Below are 25,777 nucleotides of genomic sequence, written 5' to 3'. Positions count from 1 at the left end.
AAAAATTTAAGTTTAAAAAAAAAATATATATATATACACTACCGGTCAAAAGTTTTAGAACACCCCAATTTTTCAATTTTTTAATTGATATTCAAGCAGTTCAAGTCAAATGAACAGCTTGAAAGGGTACAAAGGTAAGTGGTGAACTGCCAGAGGTAAATAAAAAAAGGTAAGCTTAACCAAAACTGAAAAATAATGTACATTTCAGAATTATACAAGTAGGCCTTTTTTCAGGGAACAAGAAATGGGTTAACAACTTAACTCTATGGAGTCTTGGGCTATTTTGTCCATTTTTTAATTCTTTTCATGTCTTTGTAAGTCATTTTGTGTCTTTTTTGGTCATTTTGTGTGTGATTTTGAATCTTTTTTTTATTTTCAAAACACTATCATGCTCAATGAAGAATTTTAAATGTTGCAAATGTGCATTCATTTCAGAGTAGACTGAGACATTAAACTGCATCATTTTCAATTCAATTCTGGAAAAGTTGGTGTGTTCTTAAACTTTTGACCAGTAGTGTATATGCTCACATGGATGATGATTTATCTATTATAGTATTTCACTTTAGCATGCAAGGAACATCACACTAACATTTCCACTTGAACATTTTATTTTTATTTGAATGGTGTAAAAAAAATCTCCCAAAAAATCTGGTATCAGAAAAAAAGGCAACATTTATCTGTTGCAATTGCAATTACATACATCTACAGAACTGACTCTGTCTCTCTGCGTCTGTTCACCTCTTCTGTGAAATCACACTTCCACTTAACTGATAGCTGTCACTCTCTAAAAATAGATACAATCACACTGTACACAGGATTATAGTAGGTCTCTCTCTCTCACATGGGAACAACAATGTCATTAGGGCATTATGTGCACAAGATAAAGTAAAAGATCTTCCAATAAAAACATAATCCCAGCATTTCAGTGGATACAACAGTTGGGTCTCACTCTGTAGAGTCTTGACCAGATACATCATGTTTATGTTACACTGTAAAAAATAATCTGTTTAATTTACGGTAAAATACCGGCAGCTGTGGTTGCCAGAACTTCACCGTAAAAAATACAGTGAGTGGATTTTCTATTCTAAATTAAAAAAAAACCTGTAATTTAGACTGAATAATCCTGTTATTTTTAGGGTAATTGTGTCATTCAATCACACACCATGGTATTTCTCCATAAATTTTGCATGAAAATGTTATATTTTTACAGCAAAACTGTGTGCTTCTTCCAGTTTATGACAGAAAAAAAAAAAAACGTTTTGTGCTATTCTTTGATTTACGGTAATTAAAAGTGTCTAATACGGTGATGTACAATATTTAATTTTATGCCCCATATCTGATGTGTTTGACAGAGTTGTACTGTTATTTCTACAAACATTTTTGACAGTGTAGAGTGATCAGTCGTCTGTTGATAATAACCTTATTGTTTAAGTCAAGACTTTAGGAAATCATGAAGGAATTTCCAGAACAATTTCCATACATTCTATAGCAATTAATCGGCAATCAAGAAAACAATCAGCAGATTTATCAATAATGAAAATTGTGGGTTACTATGCAAAATTGATTCATTACATAATTCTCTTTGATGGTTTCAGCTTCTCAAATGTGCAAATTTTCCACTGTGGATTGAACAAAACAGTCGAAATACATCATCTTGGATTCTTGTGAATTGCATCTTTCTCTAATTTCTGACTCTTGCCCAAATGATTAATCAATTAGCTGAGAAAATAATAAGCAGATCAATCGATTATGAACAAAATAACTATAAGCCACAACCTTAAACTCTGTATCTTACTGATACAGTCAATAGAAGACGTCTTACATTTACTGTTGGTTTTATCTTTACATTTAAATAAGTGTTTTTTCAAGCCTTCTTTTGTCCAGAGGGATTTCCAAAATTATCACACATAATGAGATGATTGCACAACTCTGAGTTCATTGGAGTCCCCTGAGGGGCCACAGACCTCAGGGTGGAACATCCCAGCCTTGTCAATACATACTGTATCTTTTGTTAGGACGAACTGGTCTGAGGGCGAAAAAGTATCTGTTTTTAAAGAGGCGGGAGAGTGGAACAAGATCCTTTTCATGGTGTTTTGACAGAGTGGACAAATCTACACAAACTGGTCTTCTACGGGGTCTTTGTCACTGTCTATTAAATACTATAAGGAGTCTAAACACTGCATTGGTTTAAGTCTAATCATAGACTAATAACTCCCTTTGTCAGCTCGTGTGAGAGCCACTGATGAGAACAACGGATTATTATCGAGAGATCTTAGCGCCAGCAGGACTTGAACTTTACTTTCCCCAACATCACTTAATGTGCTATTTCCAAAACACACAGTTTGGAAATGTGACGTCAACTGCTAACTCACAGCATCTGCAACCACAGCAAACAAGACAGCTTGTTGTTTATCAGCTCGTATTTAGTCTTAAAAAGCCCCCGAGGACATCAGCAACTTAACCCCTCAAAGAGTCCGAAACCCTCTGCAGAAGCACGCACAAAGCGTCCTGCTGTACTGTGAGAAGAGGAAGCAGTATGAGAGCTGACAAACACTGATCTGTATTTTTTTTTTTTTTTTTTTACTTGCATGCTCTGGGCATTCCATGATGGTCCGACCAGGATACATTAACAAGAATGCCCCCATTTGCTATGCAAGCGAGAAGAATAGGCCACTTTGTTTCACAGTTAAGCTGCTAACGTGCTGTGTGGAACTTGCAGACAACAACTGTGATGCTAATGTGAGCAGCTACATCAGAGCAACCTGCGGTGTTCTCCACCTGTGATGTATTGTCATGCTATTATGCAAAAAAACGTTGCAAATTACCAACAAAACACAAACTCTGTGTCCTTAAATGGGAAATGTTGTGTTAAAATTAGCATAAAAGCTCAGACAATAGGTCCTGACTGTGTGCTTTACTGTTTTATATCCTCATAATGTACAGCTGTAATGACCGGGGAGCTAATTATTATTTACTGTGACAGCAATGCACTTATACTGTGTGTGTGTGTGTGATTTCATTAACTGATTACACTGCACAATGCAGGCTTAATAAAGTACAATGTTTTAGATTAAGGATTACAAAATGTGCATTTCTCTCAAATGCCTCTTTGCATTAACTCCCATAAATGACTAAAATGAGATATCTGTGCGGCATCTTTGTATACGTTGTGATGGTCACGAGCTACAGCGATTCTATAATCCAGATGAAACGTACATTTTGTACAGGGTTGAAGAGTACTTTGTTCTCTTCGTGGCACCACAAATCCTTTGAAAAAAGAAATCATTTTTTAACCCTTTTAGGAAGTTATCCTACATACATTTCAAAGCAGTGTTTTTTTTCCTCTTAAATATGCCAAGGAATGAAGGCAGTGGAGGCTAATTATGAGCATTCTTCACTGAATTAGCGTTCGGTGTGTGGTAAGGCTGTGCTCGCCTTTGTCTTGATCCCTAAACTGATCCCGTACTTATTCCCCAAAAGGTCAGAGGTCACTTGGTTAATTAAGGGTCCAATCAGTCTTTAGATAAACTCATCTGAGCTTAATGTTTGCACTTTTTGAGGTCCAGCAGCTCTGCCTGGTACCCCTGAGCTTTTTGTGGACTCTGCTAATCTACCCACAGACAGGGGAGTAGGTTAACCCAGCTCAACAGCTCCAAGCTGGAACGGCCTTTTCATTTTCAGTCAATGAAGAATGTGTGTAAGCTCTGGCCAAAGCAGAGAAATTACTCTAACTTGATGTATTGTACACAGAGCAAGGGTTTGGGGGTGGGGGTGCCCTAAACCTCTCAAAGAGCTGCAGATTATGCAGAGAAAGTAATGTTTATGCTGCATGAGCAGGGCAGTGTTTTCAATGGATATACTGTATTTGTCCTCCTCTGCTGCTGGCCCATGCCACACACATCTAGGGTGATGAAAGAGTGGCTGAGCAAGTAACCATGAAATCTCTGACCGTGTTGTGGATGGATTTAGATCAACAAAGATTACTTAATAGCTTGCAGTGTATCAGTGCTTTATACTACACCTAATGTGAGGTTATACAATTAAAAGCTTCTTTAAATAAAGCTCCTCTTTTCCATTGAAGGGTCAAAGCAATTGCTTACAATCTACAGTACCCCAACCTGTTTAGCAGCTATAATATTATCTTTCTACATGCAATATTTCATACAACAATGTCTGAGGTAACTTACTCACCATATAGGCCGTCATTAGGTGACTAGAACCTTCATGATGTTGTAAAAAAGTCAGTTTTGTAGCAACAAAGTATTTCAAATTTGTGCAAAATTTTTTTTTTTGGTATGGGAAATGAAAAGCCCTGCATCAATGATCGTACGGCCTTTCAAAACACATCTATGTAATGAAATTACCACATGGAAATCAATGACAAAACCAGTCTTTCTTAAAGCAATGGGAACTGTGAAAATGGCATAAAGATAAATATAGCACTCCATCTTGATAAGCTCAAAACTGAAACTGAAGCGGCTTACTTCATTACTTCATTCCGAACACTTAAAAAACTCCATTAAAATATTTTCAACGTGCTTATCTTTCAAAATCCCGACCACAAACCAAGTACTCTATACCGTAAAGAACTGAATTAGAGAAAATTAAAAGAATAAATGTGACCACAAAATAGCAGAAATGCAGAAACTCTGATTAACAGATACACATGTTCACCGCCAGCCAAACACATTTCTGTCGACATTTGAAAAAAGATTACAAACTCTCGCACAAAAAAACACCAGCAAAAGACAAACAAGAAAAAACTTACCAAAGTGCCTCGTTAAAATGATCCCTCAAACAAAACGGTCTCTACTCGTACAGAAAATCTCAACAGTCTCCTGTCCCTCGGACTGCCAGGGAATCAAAGCTATGAAAAGATGTGAATCTAGCTGAGCAAATAGGATTAAAGATGGCTAAATCCAAATGGCTGGAAGCACAGCATGCATTAAAGAGGAATTCTCTCAGGAAAGATAATCCCCATATACGCATTTTAACACACTTCACTCACTCCTGTGTTTTTTTTTTTTTTACACACAGTCATAGTAAACCCACGATTGCCTGACTGTCCACACACACACACACGAGCCAATAAAGTCTATAAATACAGCGCAGCCTGGACCATTCAGACTGCAACCATGACACATGCAACTTCTAATTCCAGAGGTGGAAACTTTATACATGTACTGTAATAAAGCCTGCTAATCACACATGCTGCCATATATCCTCCGTGGTATATCCTGTCCGTGGCCTAGAGGTTAGGAATCGGGCTTGTAACTGGAGAGTCGCTGGTTTGAATCCCGGTACTGACAGGTCTAGGACTGAAGTGCCCTTGAGCAAGGCACCTAACCCCCCCTCCCCCCTCCACAGCTCCCCGGGCGCAGTAATGTGCTGCCCACTGCTCCTTGCATGGTGTAAAAAAAAGGATGGGTTAAATGCAGAGGTTGAATTTCCCCATTGTGGGATTAATAATAATAATAATAATTATTATTAATTCTTCTTCTAATGTTTACCTTGAGCACCTCCATTGGCACCTGGGCAGCAGGCGGTAAACTGGCTGGGACACTGACATTGATGGCGGGGGTCTGGGCCGCTGTGGTTTGTGGGTACTGGGAGGCCTGTTGTCTCTGCTGCTCCCGCCGCTCCTGCTCCTGAAGCTGCTCCCGCATCAGCTGCTGCCGCAGCAGGATGCGTGATGTCATGGCCGAGGAGCTCAGCGGGGGCTTGGAGGAGCCGTGCTGGTCCGACGGGCTGCTGCGGAGAGAGAGGGGAGAGAGAGGTCGGACGAGTGAGCAGAGACAGTGAGCGGCGAGGTGAAGAGAGGCGAGCAGACGCAGAGTGATAACAGAGAGAGGGGAGAGAGGGGTCAGACGAGGAGGGAGAGGTCAAGCAAAAGAGACGAGAGAGGAGGAAGATTAGAGAGCAGAGAAGGTAGAAGAAGATGAAGGGAAAGCAGATGGAATAAAAGGTTAATACGAAGATGAGTGACAGGGCAGAGATCAAAGGGAATATCTTAACTGGAGAGCTGCAATAACTAGTTGATTAATTGATGTGAAAATAACATTTTTAGATATAAATTGTTCAGACAATATTATCTTCCGAAAAAATGATTTATCACACACATATCGGTATCTATAGGTATATATATATATATACAGTACAGGCCAAAAGTTTGGACACACACCTACTCATTCAATGCGTTTTTCTTTATTTTCATGACTATTTACATTGTAGATTCTCACTGAAGGCATCAAAACTATGAATGAACACATATGGAATTATGTACTTAACAAAAAAAGTGTGAAATAACTGAAAACATGTCTTGTATTTTAGATTCCTCAAAGTAACCACCCTTTGCTTACTAGAATATAAGACATGTTTTTAGTGATTTCACACTTTTTTGTTAAGTACATAATTCCACATGTGTTCATTAATAGTTTTGATGAATCACAATGTCAATAGTCATGAAAATAAAGGAAACACATTGAATGAGAAGGCGTGTCCAAACTTTTGGCCTGTACTGTATATATATATATATATATATATATAAACATTTTACAGAACTTATTATGCGGAAAACGATGTTTGGGGTGATTTATAGATATAGATATTATTTTATTGTTTATTTAAATAGTCAGTAATTAACTGTGTTCATTGTTTTAACTGTGTAGTGTTCATTTCAGGGTTTATATAATGTGAATTAATGTTTAATATTCCTTAATGAAGTTGCTTGCTTAAGATAGTGGTCATATTGGTGCACTATATCGGCTGCGATGTAGATGATTGTTTTCAGATAATCTGTTAATTGTTACAGTCTTTTATAAAAGCACATTTCTTTAACATTTGCAGGTTCCAGCTAATAAAATGTAGATTTGATTGTAAATTTGGATTCTAAACTTTGGGTTTTGGGCTGTTGGCTAAACAAACCAAGCAGTATGAAAATGTCAATTTTGACCTTTGGAGATTGTGATTTGTATTGTTTTACTATCTCTTGACATTTTACACATAAATGAGAAAATTGTTTGAAATTGAAATTGGTGAACTAAAATAATTGTTTGCTTACAGTCTTTTATTGTTCTATTGTTTTATAGAACAATAAACACTACAACCACAATAACAAACATTTTGGGGTCGCTGTGTAAAATGTAAATAAAAACAGATACACACAAACAGTTTATCAGTTTGAACAAAAAATATACAGTCTTTCAACAGTTTTAAATTGAATATATGTCAAAAAGGATGTTCTGTTTTTTCACGTTTTCATGTCCCAACTTTGTGAAATCAACATTGTTCAAATTAAACCACTTTAACGTCATTTAAAATGCAATTTCATAGAGCTGAACTAACTGATTCTGATTCATTTGGAGATAAAATAGCTCCTCCCTGCACACATAAAAGCTTTTTACATCAGCAGAATGAAACACAACAGAAAAGAGGAACAGATTGCTTCAGTTTTCCCACTCTCTTAAATTTAGACGGCTACTCCCCAGACAGAGCCCTGCGGTCCTAAAATAGAGCGACTCTGCTGAAGCAGAAGTTGTCGGGATGAAGCCCTCGTCGAGTGAGTGATCCTTTTGACAAAACTCAGTAAAACGTCTGGCTAATCCAGCTGTGCAGTAATCGCACTAATTAGCCCGTGGAGTCAAACACAGCTTCGGTCTACAGCGTATTCAGTGGGTGTTGAGCCCTCAACATACCATAATTCTCCCCCCAGTACTGCATATAATCTCATTGTCTGACACCACACCCACTGAACCCTGCACAAGAGCAAAAACATGTTACGGTATAACACAAAACCACGTTTTCACACCATTATCTACAGTCAAATAAGATTACAGCCGACGCTTTAACATAAACTGTCTCATTCATTCCTCAAGACAATGCTGATGCAAATAAACTGATTATTGTTGAATAAATCAATTAACAAGTAGATTTAAAAACTGGATTACAGCAGAACAAAGACTGTCGTTTGGTTTATAAATGTACTGCAGCAGTTTTGGGTCTCTTAAACTCTTTTTTTGGGTCAAGTTTCTTTGTACTTTTCCCAGTACATAGGATCAGGTTTAGTGTTCATATGCATAATTCCTTTGTCTGTGTGACTCTGGGCGATTGTGTTTCCTTTCATCCCCTAATTTTCAAACAAAAGTCACTGGATCTAATGTTAAAACAGCTTTTTTTTTCTTTATTTCCACTGCCAGAGCTGAATCCTTTGATTTTTTTCTTTAATCTGCTTCACTGTTTGAATCTCAAGACAACAGTAGTTTCTTTTTCCTTCTCGTTTCCATTTAGAATAAACATAAAATGTGAATTTCTATTAAAAAGCATCAATAGTGTCAGACATAACAAAGTTTTGAGATACTCCACTACAAATCTTAGGCTAATAAAGTCGTTTTTACTCCACTATATTTATCTGACAGCTACTTTTCAGATTTTTTAAAGCCTATTAATAAAAAATATAATCAACAAATACATGAAGTGTTACAGAATATTAATTAGATTTTCCAGCAGTATGTAATATTATGTCAATAAAATCGCCTCACATTTACCAGCTGTAACATTAAAGTGATGCTACTTACAGACTAATGCATCAATAACTATTAGGCAATAAAATAATGTATATTATTCTAAAAAAAGAGTACTTTGGGTTCTGTAAATATAATTTAATGCCAATACTGGTGAGTAAAATATTCAAAATATCAGCTCTGCAGATGTTTTATGAGAAAGGAAATGCATTCAACATGTTTGTTTGACCTCTAGGATTCACATAATGCATTTGGAAGGAAACACTGGATGTAAACACGACTTGTGTTTGTTTACAGTAAAACTCCACAGGACACCTTGAGCTGCCGCCAACATCCTCCATCTCTGCTCTGTTTGCACTTTAGGATGTTTACCTTCTACTGAGGTGGATAAAAGTGGAGTAAAAATATAAAAATGGAGTGTTTACACACCCCACTAAACAGTTTGAGTTTAATAGATTTGGCAACGACCCTTCTGATTATAATTTATTTACACGTTTACAGGCAATCCAAGCAGAAAACACCTTCTATGTCGCCGCAAAAACAACAACAACAACAACAACCACAGCAACCTCAAGCATAAAAGCTACCAGGCACAAGATAAGACGCAGTTTCTGTCTCCACAGACACACAGCTGTCACCTGGATGGATGAAATGTTGCAAAATATCTGTGATTAATAAATGAAAAACAACAAACAAAAAAAACGTCAATTAAGTTCACCGACAACGCAGCACTACAGTGACTTTTTGGAAAACCGCTGAGTAGTTGACAGTGCTGTGAGGCCTTGAAGACACTCGGCATTAGGCCAACAATAACTACACTTTTGCACTGATATTTATTGTAATTAACCCTTTGAAAGAGAAACTGTTGCAGGCATTATTGATGAAATTTGAACTTTCCTACTTTCCTTGAACATATCATCGGTTATAAAGTTTTCCGTTAGAAAAAGTAGCCAAAACAAAGCTTCAAATTGTGATATTTCTGTCAAAATCACTTTATTCTACATGTCTCATTAAAGCATCGGCAACAAAAAAGCATTCAGATTCTGTTTAGTACAACATTCGTGACACTTGTGGGCACTTGGAAAAGTGTTTTATTATTTATTTTAATCCAAATTTGACAAAAAAATAATTAATCAAACAACTTTTTTTATGATTTATGTCATTATAACCGTGTTTTTCTGCACAAAACACATGTTTGAGTTCTCCCTACTTCTAGCAATAATTGTGTTGATTCCATTGAGCTGCAGGATATTTTATATATTTTTTACATATTGCAGTGAAATACAAGGCCACAGTGAGTGATATGAAAAAAGAGGGTTAAAGCCAAACTTGCTGTAATGTCAAATAATGCTTTCAGCTCTGTGAGGCTGAGCTAAATCGTCAGCATTCTCACAATTACAGTGCTAACATCCTTAGCAGTTATAACGTTAGCATGCAGTCACTTGCTTATTAGCACCTAACAAAAAGTACTTTAAAGAGCCATGTTGTTAGTTTTAGATGTCAGGATTTCCCCTACCATTACACTAACATACCAGGCTTAGGCAGCAGCAAAGCTGTAGAGCACCACCTAGGCCGAATGTAATTCAAATCAATGCAGAAAGCATCAAAGGTATTTAAATTAAAATACATTATAGATAGAGAAAATTATAGAATAAAAGTCATGGCATCACCAAAGTTATTGGGAGTCACTGTGTGGCCATCTATACCATGTTTTATGGTATGTCATATACTGAGCGTTTTTTACAGTTCTATTATAAACTTGTCAGCGCTCTCTGGTGGACAAAATATGTAGTTTCAACTATTATTTCTAAATGATCTCAATCTTTTTTTCTACACTGGAATGTCTTAGTACCACTTAGTATCTGTATATCTGTGATAAGCTAATATCAGTCAGTAAAACCAGCTTTGTTGGTGTATCGTTCAGGCTGTTTTTGACGTAATTCTAAAATAAATACTACAACATTTACACTCATCAGCTCCATTCAAATGTCTGAGGAGTTTAACCAGACTTGAATGATTACAGATAGTTAATCCTGAAATTGAAAAAGAGGAGCAGAGTTCTATTGACAGCTGCAGCACCTCAAGATTTTTTTCATACAGTCGTGATTATTAGGTTGATTTCTTTATGTTTGTGTGTGCATGAATAACCAATAACAGAAGCCTCTGTACAAAGCAGATCTCCCTCTCTCTCTCTCTCCCTCTCTCTCTCTCTATCTCTCTCTCTCTCTCTCTCTCTCTCTCTCTCTCTCTCTCTCTCTCTCTCGTTTCTTCGTTTCAACTGTTTGGTGGCTTTTTGCCAAACACACCACTGAAACACATAAAAAGCTCTTTTGTCCTTTTTAACTTTTTCACTTGTGTGTGTGTGCACACCTCCTCTCATGTTTGTGTGTATCTCAAAAAAAAAAAAAAACAATGGCTGCACAGTGCTTAAGAGCCCCACCCACCCAACTCATGATTCCTCTGATTCTGCTCACTACGCTCCTCCATCATACTCCATTATTAGTCAGACAGTCAGAGCTGAGTCTTTGATGCAGGTTTTAATGGGTAAGCTACATGTTCACACTCAGCTGTTAAATAGAAAATAATGTGCAGAACGCACTCTGCACCGCTAATACATCTGTTGGTATTATTTCGTGCTTGAGCCTAATGGACGATTAGATGGTATAACAACAACCTGATCTTAAAGCAAATGCAACACATTACATTAATAACAGTATTTTCTTAAAACATATTTAAACTCTTTTTGTGATTATACAAATAAAATGTTATCTATAAGTGACACAAAAGTGCTCACTTCTTAGTCATAATAACTGAATAACCGCCTGCCAAACAGCTAATTATAATGTTGATTATTAACCAGTTTAAGCCACAACTATTTGAAACATAAAACACACTGCACAAGGAGAAATATGCAAAAGCACTGATTGTATATACTTCCCACACACAGCTCTGCACACCGTCCTTCATGTGTGCATACAACACTGTACACACACCAAAATCATGCCAGCATGCTGAGGCACAATACTCACAAAAAGTCAAATGAGCAGGGTCTGTACACTTGCACTCCTACAGCCTCCATATTTGTTTGTTTTTCCCACTGAAGGTGCACCACCCGCCCTTGGAGAGCAATGAAAGTCATGCTGGTGGTGCGGCGCTGGAAGTGTGTCAGAGGGGGGAGGCACCGGGGCCCGGCCTGGAATCTCCAATCGCCACACAGAGTCCCCGGCAGAGGACCAGCCCCGTCCTGTGCAACAGCAGAGCAGCGGACAGGGCAGGCGCCCGCTGGAAACACACTGTCCATCAACACGCCGCTTTAAAACCACACAGATACTGTTTCATTTGGAGAAATGTGTCCACGCTGTGCAGTTTGTAAGAAACTTAAAAGTCACTGCACGGATCTCCACAAATCATGTAACATCAATCATGTTTTCAAGAGCTAAAAAAAGCACTGTTTTTCTTTTTTTTTTCCTTATTTGCATTTCTCAGTTAATCCAAATGCTTTTTAATTAGCTTAAAGTTCAGCTCCTCTGAAAAAATGTGTTTTGCTTGGAGCTTCACTGTGATGTTTGTGCGGAGTTTAATGCGAGAAAGCTGTTTTCACACGTAACTGCTAGAGGGGAAAAGTTTCTCTGCACTTATCGAAACTGAGTTTTAGTATGTAAAGCTAGTTTGTGAGCCAATCCTGGTCCAGTATGCAACTAACACAAATGCAATGTGGAAGCTTGAGGCCTTAAAATACCCAAACACTGAGGATATGAGACATCTGATTGAAACTGCAACAATAGGTTGATAAATCAATTAGAAAATGAACTGAAAATGAATCGGCAACTAGTCTGATAATTGATTAACGGTGGCTTAGTATATTTTTTAAGCCAAAAAGTCCATTTTCCAGCCAGATGTTTCCAGCTGCTAAAATGAGGATTGCAGTGTGAAAACACTTACTATTTACAAGCATGCATGCTAACTTTTAGCATGGTGATATTCTGTTTTTATATCTTTGTAAACTCCCGTCTAATATATCTCAGAAAAGTTATATCCAAATTATTTAAAAAACCAGCACTGAAATCCTGACACAAAACATCAATAAGTCCTTCAACACTCTCTGCTCTTCCATCTGTTAGCTCAGTGCACTTTCTCTGACATACTGTATATCTGCAATTGTGTATTGGGGAAATGTGTGAATACACAGTGACTTATGACTTTCACGCAGCTATAAAGAGAGTGGAGTGCAAAAACAGTGAGAAAGGACAAACTAGTGAGATCTGTGGCAAGAAACTGCACTGCAAAACATCAAATTGCTTGTAAAGATCCTGTCTTCTTTTGTCTGTCTCTACCAGACTGCAGGTGCATCGCTCACAGAGTGGATCAGGCCCTCCTGGCACAATACACAACCTCTCAGCTGGAACACAGCTCGGTGATTATGACCCTACATGACAGTACATTGATCAGCTCGCCCTCCCCTGCTGATCACAACACCCCAGCGTGCTGCAGCTGGCATCAGCCCCCAGGAGATAGTTACTAGCTAGCAAATCGGTGATAATAGGAAGCATCTGTATGCAAGTGTTACATCCAGACCATCAATTATGCAGGTTCTGCAACCAGGGGAGGCGAGAGAGAAGGAGGTAGGGAACATTTAAAAAACTGTTAAATACACCGTTTCTGCACAATACTAAATGGAAAGGCTCTGCAGTAATGGTTGCCAGTTTGACATTGAAGAGAAATTATACATTTATCTTGGGGTAATAACTGCTAAACCTCTAGTAACCTAACCACTGCTACTTAAACCTACAGTACCTGTTTGTCCACAAACCACTTTTAATATCTCTTCCAATGAAAACCTATGAAAACCTCCAAAACTAGCCCCTTTGCAACAACAAAAGCTGTCAAGTAAATGTCAAAATAAATTGGTAAAAATGTGGAATGGTTCATAATTTCATATACAAGAGCAAAACAAAACAGTATAAGCTGCTAAAGTTTTCAAAGAGATGGTCCGGATCTTTCTAGGAAGCCAGTAAAACTTGAACCTGCTGGGGTCGTATTTCTTTAATTACGTTCTGTGCCCTTCCTAATTCCCTTTTTAGCAGGACATCCTGCTCTAGCTCAAGCTCCTGCTCCTTTCTCCTCCCTCTGTGCTTCAACATGGAGGACAGAGCATTCAAGGACAGTCAGGAGGAGGATCTCGTGCACGCTCCTACAGCAGGTTGAGCGAGTCCATGTCTGGTTCATGTATGTAAAGATGTTGTACAAACACAACAAAGCGGCTTTTTCAGGCTGATTAGTCCTCCTTTTTCCTTGACTGTGACAAAAATAACAACCAACACATTCTCACATTGCAAAGGAAATCATTCATCTTTCAGTCCTCATATCTCACACATAATAACCAGAAAAAACATGACGACTTGAGTTTTCCTGACATGTTGTGACCTTGGTTCTTTTTCTGCCCTTTTTTGGTTTTATTTGACAGTAGGAGAGGTGAAGAGTGAAATGTGGAGACAGAGGGGAAGACCTGCAGGAAAGGGTCCTGAGTTGGATTTGAACCGTGCCCACTGCTTGCAGCCACAGGGGTGCAACAGACAGTAGTGGGAGAAGTATTTAGAACATCCCTTACTTAAGTAATAGTACTAAAACGACACTGCAAAATTACTCAACTACAAGTAAAAGTCCTGCATTCAAAGCTTACTTCAGTAATATATAGTATATGAAGAAGCTAAAATGATACACTGATACACATAAAATGCATCTTACTTCAGTAATATATATATATATATATATATATATATAGCTAGAATGATACACATAAAATGCATCTTACTTCAGTAATATATATATATATTATATATATGTGTATCATTTTAGCTATATATATATATATATAGCTAAAATGATACACATAAAATGCATCTTACTTCGTATATATATATATATATATATATATATATATAGCTAAAATGATACACATAAAATGCATCTTACTTCAGTAATATATATATATATATATATATATATATATATATATATTACTGAAGTAAGATGCATTTTATGTGTATCATTTTAGCTATATATATATATATTACTGAAGTAAGATGCATTTTATGTGTATCAGTGTATCATTTTAGCTTCTTCATATACTTTTATGTGTTTAAATATGCTTAAACGTTTCTGTTAAATCTTTACCTGAAAAGTAACTAAAGCTGGCAGGTAAATGTAGTGGAGAAAAAGGTACAATATTTGCCGCTAAAATTTAGTGAAGTGGTACTTAAATACACTACTTGAGTAAATGTATTTAGTTACATTCCAGCACAGAATCCATGGCTGTATGTATTCTGTTGACTATGTGTTCGCGTGCGCATGACGGCTGCCTCGCGCGTCCCGCGTCTGTTTGGACCGCTGGTTTGTGCACATCGGAGGAAATTAACGATACACCGTCCGCCAGATGCAATACACACAAGAAGTAGGGACAGTTTAGGAGCAGCACTCACCATCTTCACGATGTGCTTTTTTAACAGTTTATATATCACCCACAATAGCGCCGCTGTCACGTTTTCTGCCGTGATATTTGACTAATATCTTTATTTTGCAAGTGCAATGTGCATGCTTCCTTTAAAGGCAGAAATCAATGTACTTATACAATCACAACAGCACACACAATTAGCCAGTTCAAAGTTTAAGGCATTTCACAAGCAAACATTTTTAAAACTAACACTTTTTAAATTTGATAATTTGCTCCTTTTCTTTGTCATGCATTAAAATAAAATGAAGGGTGTACTGATATAATGATTGATCTGTATCAATCTAATGATTCAATGGCCAATAATCCTTGATGCAAAGTGAAAATATTGATTCATCATCTCTAATATATGAATTTGTTTTGAAATTCCCAAGCGAAAATTATTCTTATTATTTAAAAAAAGGAATAGATTGATTTCCATTTAAATATCTGGAAGAGCACGACAATAAAATGTTCTATATACATTTTAGATGTTTTTCGAGAGTCGATGTAAATGCAATTTACTGTGTTAAATGGAAATATGATATTGTCTCATATGAATTGCAGGTCTCTGAATTGAACTGAGTGGAAATCGTGTGGTACTGGCAAATATTGTATCCTTATCCAATGAATCAATGCAATATCCTTTTGTGATGAAACTTCTGGGATAATTTGTCTTTTTTCACTATTTTCTGACATTTATAGAACGTCATTTTGCTGACTGATCAAATTATGAAAATAATAGTCACTACTATATTTCACATCAGGCAGGATTTGACCAGCTGTGTAGGAAGTGCTGTTTCCAGTGTTGTTGCAGTTCCCACTGACCACCAACAGAGGCCGACAAAGATCAAATATTGCTATTATTAATACTCCATGAAGCAAAGCAAAAACATACAACGTTTGAAGATTTTCCAGTCTAGAAGTTTAAAGCACACATGCTTAAAAAGGCCACAGACGTGTTTAAGCAGCAGCCAAGTGATCCATGACTGCAGAACAAGTCGTTCAGGCCTACTTTTACTGCAGCCACAACACCTGTCTGTGTCATTAAGCCCTTCGTTCCGTCTTAGATCTTGGATGCAACCCTTCGGCCTCCCAGGCATCTCTGTCTGGGACTCCCCATGGGAACAGGCTGTTACCAACACCAGCTTTCATAACCCTCAACCTTTGACTCAGCTTTTCTGCCACAGAGTTAAATGTAAGTGTATCTTCCTAATTTCATGAAAAGAAATCTTAACACAAGTTTATAGCCAATATGCAACATACAGTTAGCGTAAAATAACCATATATTTTGATATTGGAATATGTTTTACTTTTACATTTTACATTTACATATACTTTTTATGATTGATAAGTCTTCTACACCAAGCCAGCCAAATAAACCTTTGACTAAGTTTATGTTAAGTTTTTTAAATATTATGTTTTGGCATTTAATACTTGTTTGTTGTTCAAAATTGTTAAGATTTTCCACTCTGAATTACTCTGAAGTACTGTGGTGCCATAGAGATATCCTGGTCTACAAACTAATCTACAGACTTAAGAAGAAAATATTCATTTTAATATATTTTTTAATTAATATAAGAATAATGATACCAAAATGATCATTCCATTCAATATATCAAATAACACTCTTGCAATATCAGTCAGAATAATTGCTTTTTTTTTTTTACAAAACCATGCAGCCCTAATGTAAATTAATAATTAAAAAAATCAATATAGTATGTTTTGAGAATCAATATAGTATTGCAAAACATAATTTCTGAAGTGTTTCAATATTTTATTACACCCCTATTACTGACCAATTTTCATTGTTAGCAACTAAAAAAATATTAAAAAGTTGTCTTGAATATTTATTAGAATTAAGAGTCTTGAGGGGTTTTTTTGTAATCAAATATTACCTAACTCAGTTATTTTTTAAACTATTTATTTTTTTTACTTTTTGGACAGGTCTATGTGCTTATATGGTGCTAAACAATATTCCACATTCAAAGTTTGGCTTGACTCAAATGAAAAAAAAAGTTAATGTAGAAAGTTTACATTCTGCTTAATAGTCTCTTTTGATGTTGATGAAAAAACGTTGTCACCCATCCAATACCTAGAGAGATAATATTTGGATTTGCATGAATATTAAAAAAAACCCCACATTCTGTCACAATATGCTCTATGCATAGAAATCAAAAACTAAGACTTTCATCCTCAACTTGCTTTTCTCCATGCCAAGTAAGTCTGCAAATAATGAATAATTCCCTAACTCTCAGTTTTAGATATATAACACATCCACTGCTAAATTTATACCGCTTATTTACACTGCATAGAAGACTAGTTTCATCGTCTGTCTCACGTCTATGTTTGGCCCAAAAAGTCTGGCACATCGTCTGCAGCAGTCTGAGCGCTCTGTCAAACTGATAAGACACCAAGGAAACAAATGCATATTGGAAAGCTAAAAGGACATTCTGTCACACTTAAGATTTTAAATTTAGAAACAGCGGGAAAGCCATGACAAGACATCACACACCTCAACAATCAATCAAACTAATTATATCCATTTTGCGCAACAATGTCTCATAACGCAGTCAGCGTGACTGTTATTATGCTGGATCATCCTCATGTGATGGGAAGAGGAAGTAGGATACCTTCAATCGAAAACAACTGTTCAGACAACTTCACATATTCCAAAGGAAACTGCATGAAATGAGACAATCTGTGCTACTTCGCTTATACTGAGACTGACTGCACTGCGACAACAACATGACACAGCTCAGATTCAGCCCTTGTATCTGTAACAGTATAATGACATTTCGCTAATGAAGAAATTAGTTTAAAAAATGCAGAAGTGGGTTAAAGGTTAGGGCTGTGCAAGATGACAGTTTTTTTCTCTGTGAACTGGTGTTTTGGCTGAATTTAGAGGAAAAAAGTTAAACTCCAAATCTGCAGCAAAATGTCCAGAGGGAGAAAAAATAACAGGAGTCTAGCAAACGTCTGCAATAAGAGCTCTGTCTGAAGACAGTGGTGTACTGTCCTCTGTACGTCTCACCCTGACAATGAAGCCATGTATTGCTACCGCTGAACAACATAACGGAGAAGTGTAGACACAAACTACAGCTAATGAGACACCATTCTGTTAATAGATATATTATCGTCATCATCAGCGTCATCAGCATCACAGCGGCAAAGTGGTGCGTTTCACAACTTCCCAGTTGGATCACAGCTGAAAAGTGTTACATAATGTATTAAAATCAACTAGAAAAGGCAGCCGTGCTTTTTCCTCACAGCTAAAAATATGTGAGGTTATTTTTTGTTAGTCGATAACTCAAAATATTCTGGTACCTATCTATATTTGGCACTCATTTCACTGTCAGAAAAAAGAGTTCATACTTTCTTTTCCTTAAAAGAATAGTTTTAGCATTTTGGGGAATATTTTAATTTGCTTTGTTGCTGAGAGTTAGATGGGATGGTCGATACCATTCACATGTCTGTCCATTAAACAGAAAGCTATAGCCGGCAGCTGGTTAGCTTAGCTTAGCGTAGGTACTGGAAACAGGGTGAAACAAAGTTACCAGCAAGATCACTGGACTGTGCTTTAAACTGTTGAATTACGACTTCCGGATGGGTCACATGACACCATTGGGCGCAAAAATACTTTAGCATGCATTCATGTGCTCCTCCAGTTGTCCTATTTTCCCAGTAGGGAAGTCGTTCTTCTAACTTTGGTGTCTTCATGAGCTTTAAGTTGTAATGAGGAAAAAATATGGACAATATTAAGAAGATTTGTTGTTGAGTGCTTAAACAACACATTCATTCCCTAAAACTATGAAAATGTTGCTTTACATGACCTGTCATTAAGGCCAATGCTAATAAAAACTTTTGTAACTAATCTATGCCACTCTGTGGACAGCAACTAAATAGTTATAACCTAACAGTATTACAAATTACAGTCAGGTGCTGGAAGGCAGATTTGTTGTCTTTTATACAGAGCCAGGCTAGCTGTTTCCAGTCATATAGCCTATTAAGTTAATTGTCTCCTAGGTCCAACACACAGATGTGAGAATGTTTCAATTAATTACTAAAGGCAGATTATTAATAATCTGACTGCACTAATAGCATCTGAATATGACATTAAACATACATATCAGACGTCACACTTGCTTTGCAGTATTTCTAGAAAAAGGATGAAAGGTCAGATCAGACCACATAGATTTGACTTGACCCAATGCTGACTGTTTGGAGAGGCCTGAAAATAGCTTTCTGATAAGTTACTTTGGATAAAAGCGTCTGCTAAATGACTAAATGTAAGTCAGAGTTTGTGTTCCCGTCCTGAGGCAGCATAGGAAGTACTAATGTTTGCAATACTTTCAATATGAAGGTTCGTTTTTCAGGATTTGGAGCAATTTATCAAAATGTCTAATTTTCCATTTTTTGTCTGTTACACTTCTAGAGAGCTAATATTAACTTTTTTGCACCACCTCTATGAGAAGCATAATTTCCACTGTAGATGGTATTTGGTCACAACCTCTTCAACTAAAACAATAACACATTATTATTTGACTAATCAAACCAAGCGAGCCAGTTATCTTGCAGATTAAAATGTTTCATGCACGTGGTCACGCAGAGATATTTCTGAAATACATTTTTAGAAGAATTGGTATTAACAGCAGCCCACACATCAGCTTTAGCAGCAAATGAGCCACTGACACCAGTGGGGCTGAGCAGCATCTCGCCAAAGTGACCTGTCTGCTCCTCTACAAGCTAATATTTGAAGTTGATGTTGACAAGACAACACCCAAGTGTTGCATAACTTCATGGCAGCAGGATAACCATAAGGAATGAGAGGCGATCCCAGTCCTGAGCTCAGCGCCGGGACCAGCTCAGTTACATCAGTGGAGAAACCTCGTCCATGCACGGACTCTGGACGGCAAGTCAGAAAAGTCTGCAGCCTCATTATCACCTAAACACCAAAACCGCTCCAGCGTGGGAAATATAACTGTCCACAGCTAAACAACTGACCTGTTTTTCAAGGGTTGACTCTTCAATTCGTAATACGTTTTAGGCTCCTCTTGAAACTCCTCTTCAACTTCGAAGTCGGGAACTATTCCCGATTCGGACTGCATACTTGCAGATGTCAACTTTTTTTTTTTAAGACACGTTAAACCCTTAAAAAAATCCACACGGACGATATTAGTGCCGCCGTACTTCGCTCAGTACCAACCGCTGTCAACGCAAGCCGCCTCTGTCCAGGACCCGGAGCTCTGTAGTCCTCCGCAGCAGCGAGCACAGGGCTGCCAACGGGCTGCAGGCGCCGAATGAACTGCGACTCCCAGGATGCATCTCGGCTGTCAATGTCAGCATGGTTTTCATTGGCTGCAACATCTGAAGGGGTTTTTTTTTTACACAGCCTTATTTGCTCTCACACTGAAACCTGAGTGTCATAAAGTTTACTTTCGTTCAATAATAAGTATTTATGAACGTGAACAGCTGGATATTGGTTAAATCTATTTTATTAATTTAATATAAACAAGTTACAAAAAGATTCATAGGCCTTTCTGCAAACATGGAGACTTGTAATTCTTGTTGTTTTAAAGGCAATAACCTCACATAACCTCTGATTCTACTACAATATCAAATACATATTTTTAAAATATATTAGGCTGATAACTTGTGCCATCTTAATTTGGGTGAATATCATCTTTTAGGCCTGTATCTCGATGCATTTTCATGAAAACAAAGCAAAGCACAGTTATGGGTGCATGACAGGACACAATCAATAAATGGTCAATTGCCATTATAATTATGTGATCAAGCTCTCTGTAGGCTATATGTATATAATGACCTTGAAAACAGATATATACTCTGAAAGTAGGCCAATTAATCAGCTACTGGTTATGTCATGTTCAATCATAAAAGAAGGATTTTCATTAGAATATGGCAAGTCACTTCACCACTTCATCTACTCTATGATTTAAAATGTACAAAATAAAAGTCCTCTTTTTCACCAAAACAACACAAAATCATTCACTTATTGCATTGTTAATTATCTATAGTCTATATCTTGCATTTCTCTCATCTTCTCAGCAGCTCAGTCATGCAGATATTGCACCCAAATCATAACAGACCTGGAGACTCTGTCGACCCTCATGTCTCTGTGTTTCCTCTCCGTTTCCTGCACAGACAGACAGTCCTGACTTTGCTGCGCGTCTCCTCCTCAGCCCCTCACTCTACTCCCTGCTCACCAAGTTTGGTATTCTCTCCGGACTCCTCACTACCACTTGAGGGCAGTGTGTAGCTAGAGAAACCACTGTTGTGGGCCCACAGGGGGCCCTTTCTATTACAAAATGGAAATTCAAGTTCAATATTTGCATTCGCCTCATCCTGCTGAACTGGTTTAGGTCTGCGTTTTACTAATGCAAATAGTATGCAAATGTGCTCCTGCTGGAAAGCACAGACTTAAAAAAAAAAAAAAAAAAACTAAAAATAACGCCTAAAATGACATGATGGTGAAACAGACATAATATAAAACAGAATTTGCCAGCATTTACGAGATATTTCTTTGATTCCAAAACCAAACTGAGTTACAGCCAGAACAAGAGACACTATGCAGAAACTGCAGAGCTTCATATTCGGTCAGCAGAGCCACACACAATAGATTAGACAACACATATTATTCTGGGTGTTGTTGTGGGGTGAATGGCGGCACTGATTACACAGGGCCTCCAGCTGAGGGAGGGCCCCAGAGTTTGTAGACTACAATGCCCTTTGTAATTCCTCAAGTGAGTGTAGTGTATAAATATTTGATACTTCGGTTCAAATTGTTCTGTATTTGAAGCACGAATTGTTTGAAACCTATAAAAATATCATCCTGGGTCTCCTTTTTAACCCAATACTTTTTTTGACCCAGCATCTTGTTCACAACTCTACTCTAGCTCTTTTTAAACTTGCATATCAAATATGTTCATCTCATTTGCACACTATTTTATATAACTAACAATAAATCAGTTTTAAGGAAGAAATCTGGCAACAATAATACAGTCCAGTCCTGTCCAGTCACTTTTCTACCAATGAGTAGCTAACACAGTATTGTTTAAATGCTAAATTGGGTGAGATTACAGCATGAAAAAACTGCCATATGAACCTGATTTAAACATGTCTGTGACAGCCATACACTCCGGGTAATGTCGAACCCCCACAAACAACACGTTACATATGTGATGATGTGCAATCATTTGCCACCTGCAGCATTTAGCCTTTACTGCATGTGCACGAAAGCTGTAAATGCAGTGACTGACAGCAAATGTTCTACGACACACTGGCCGTGTGCCATGAGATAACTGAACACATGGACCTAATTACAGACAAGACTAATACATCATCGTTTACACAGTGTTGTGCAGATTTAATAAGCGGTCGCAGGCAGTGCAAACACTGCTGGCTAATAACTCAGAGCATGACCTGAAACGTCGGCCAGCAGTATCAGAGAGGTGTGAACAGAGAGGTCTTCTTTACCTGTTTGATTTAGTGGGAGATATAGCCATCAGCCAATCATAAGGGACTTGCAGCCGTTTGCCAGAGAGCACATCCTCTACGTTGCAGTCTAAACAAGATCCTGGAATATGAGCCAAACAAGTCTGGGTGTTCCAGGACATGAGTGTAGTTTCATGTTGTCTTTCATCTACTATTCTGTTTGTCCTGAAAAGAAAACTAAAAAACAGTCAGTAATTAGACTATAATATGTGTTTTATTGTTGAGTTTTGGGAAAGTTTAAATATATTCATATTTCAAATGAGCTATGCAAGCTAAAATAATTATGCTTTTGTGTATCGTTAGAAGACAATTTAAGCAGAAATACCTCAGTTATAATGTGCAACATTTCTTAAACCAGACACATTTATACAATTCTGGTGGGGATCATCACCCAATGAAGACTCCTTTGTTGCTAAAATGTTGATCCAATGTACCACACTGTGTTTGCTTATACAAACATGCCCATATTTCCAAAACTTTCTGATCATGTACGATTATTTTTCCATTTATAGCTCAAAATGTTTTCCAAATCTTCGTCCACAACATTTCTCAGCTCTCTCATTTCTGTATGAGACCGCAGGTGGAGTTATTTCTATAGTTTATGTTGTTGTTCAGCTCCTCTGGTTTCTATTGTTGTTCTGGGTGGTGTGGTTGCATTTGTATAAAGCATTGGCCAAGCAATACTTAAATCAGGACTTGAAAGGTAATTGCACACATTTAATTATGCATAAAAATACATGTACACGTCTCAAGTTGCATAGTTATCTTGCATGCAGTAGTGCAGTAGGTGTGGCATTGTTTTGATATGCAAAATGATATTTAATTGCATAAAAACTTGCAAAATTCCATGTTTGCAACAATAAACTGCAGATTCAAAAGGGAAGCAACATACAACTGCACAATGGTGTTGCTGTCTTTAAGCTTGCATTGTACAATGTACAGTAAATATTTCCATTGCTGTATCTGGTGAGAGTTTTTCATGCCAGTTATAACAAAAGAAGCACTGTCTTAGATGTGTTCCCTGAATGTATTAAAAGTACAGCTTGCCATTGATGACAGAATTAAATTCCTAATGAGGGTAACTGGGGTAATGAGGGAATCCTACTCTTTTGTTTATGAGAAGATTATCCTGTAAGGAGGCGACTCACTGGACAGATGGTTTTGGGGGATCTTAATGAGATACTTATTCATGTCTGATGTCAGAAATCCACGAGTAGAGGGGGGGGCAGGGAAGTCTCGCTCTGCTGACAGGCTGCAGCGTTTACTGTAGACTGGGAGGACATACAGCAAAACAGCTCCTAAATCTATCACTTATTTCAATTGCAACATCTTCTTATTCAGTGTCTCGGTATTTATCTGTGTAACAGAATTACATTTTGTTTTGTGGGACATTAACAAGGCGGCTGTGTTGCTAATTTGGAAAATTACCAGCAGAGTCAAGAGTAAAGACAGTAATGAATATTTCAGTGGCACAGTCAGTCCTGAGCTGAAATGAATATCACACGTGAAACATACACCAAGAATCTGGTTCAACCGTGCTTTGTCTTTACAATTGCTTGTCTCAAAGATGTTAACTGATGTGTGAAGTGACATAAAGTTAATAATCGACTTGGTAGAATAATAACAGCCACCAAACTGGTATTGTATAAGAGGGATGTTTTTAAAAACAGATAAAGGATTGAGTCAGTTTTTGCTATTAAACAACATATAAACTTTCTTCTGTAAATAGTGCTGAGTGTTGACCCACATTTCAATGTAGGTCAACTTAAGTTAAGCTGTAAAGTCCGTTAAAAGTGCCAGTGGTTGTCAGCCTTTGAATATGCTGGCTACATACGTCTAATAGTTTAATTTGTCTCTGTGAAAAGTAATTTCTTGTAGCCGGTGTTGATGGTCATACATGATAAAAATGGAAGATGTTTAAACTGCCACTGGTTACCATTTCCTGTGTTTTGTCAGTTGTCTCACGTGTTGAAGACATCCTTCTCAGTATTTTCAACAATTGGATCCTGTTTATTTCCACGGGTCCGTGTAAGTAAGGAGAAAAAAAACACTGTGCAAATACAATGCATCCAAGCAGATTAAACATGCATAAAAACCTGTTAGCTGGATTGTGGGAAATCCCCTTCGGGCAACTTCATTGATAATATTTAAAAGAAAGGTGATAAAATACTACAGTAGACAGTTGCTACCTCAATCAATGCAATGAAACTCATGAGGGCAAATATATTGTAATGTAAGTGCTTTTTGAACCACACAGTATATATTAAGTAATTGCAAACAGGGTTCTTTCACAACAGCTTGATGATGAAAAGGAGACAAACTAGGTGTGGCACATAAATTCAGCTAAATAAATCAATAAAAAATGAATAAAAAGTCTTTAAAGCATTCTTTAATATACAGTTATGTTATTTTCAGTATTATAATGTATTATTTTTTTTAAATGTGTGTGTTATTTTTATGTAAGTTTTGTAAACAGATCATTTTAAAAGGAAATTATTCATAAATTCACTTGAATATCAACTCTGTTACTTTATTGTTTCAGCTTTGTTGCAGAATAATAAATAGGTGGTAAGCATTTTAAAGAAATACTTGAATTTTTACCCACTTTGCTTTCCCCAAAAAATCTTCTTCCCCTGTACTTACGGTACATACAGGTACCCAATAATTATTTTATTGATACCCTATATGCACTGAGTGATTACAGAGTAATTTGTGGGCTGTAATCTAAAGTGTTACCTAATTTATTTATTTTAAATTTACGGTTTGTTTTTGATATCATTTTATTGGTTTGGGTTTATTACCCACACTGTAATCATTTGTCGAGTATACAGTTTGATATTAATATGGACCCTAGGAGGAGCTGTCATGGAAACATCTAATGAGCATTTCAATAAACAATCCACTGAGGTTATATGATACAATAAGGCCTCATCAAATTAAATGTAGCCTACTACAGACACATTTGCCCCCCATATAAACAATGTAATAACTTAGGAGATAAAACAAAACAAAACAATAATCAGAAGATCTATTTTGCTTTGTCATAAGACTAATTAAAAACAGTTACATATCATATGATGTATGCATTTTCTAAGGAACAGCCTTCAGGACATCACACTTGATTATTCTGAGGATTGAGTGTGAATCAGGCCGGCCGGCAGCTGCTGGATGAGAGGCAGAGGGAGGGAGGGAGGGAGGGAGGATGGAAGGAGGGAGGGGATGCGGGGCTTGTTCACATAATAGCCGGCGGGTGAAG

General features: G+C 37.2%; 1 protein-coding gene across 1 annotated transcript in view; it reads right to left on the bottom strand.

Moving 5' to 3' along the window:
* The window catches only part of LOC131971907 (microphthalmia-associated transcription factor-like), a 34,565-nt gene extending 14,432 nt beyond the window's left edge, over nt 1–20,133 (bottom strand). The window contains exons 1-2 of the mRNA XM_059333575.1: nt 20,011–20,133; nt 5,511–5,751 (exon numbers count right to left, since the gene is read on the bottom strand). Of these exons, the coding sequence (XP_059189558.1) occupies nt 5,511–5,751; nt 20,011–20,114 (345 nt within the window). The 5' untranslated portion in view covers nt 20,115–20,133. The remainder of the gene's footprint in view (nt 1–5,510; nt 5,752–20,010) is intronic.
* Between the last annotated feature and the right edge of the window lie 5,644 nt (nt 20,134–25,777).

The sequence above is a fragment of the Centropristis striata genome, chromosome 5 (genome assembly GCF_030273125.1).
Source record: "Centropristis striata isolate RG_2023a ecotype Rhode Island chromosome 5, C.striata_1.0, whole genome shotgun sequence".
Lineage (NCBI taxonomy): Eukaryota > Metazoa > Chordata > Actinopteri > Perciformes > Serranidae > Centropristis > Centropristis striata.
This window is presented reverse-complemented; position numbering and strand designations above follow the sequence as displayed.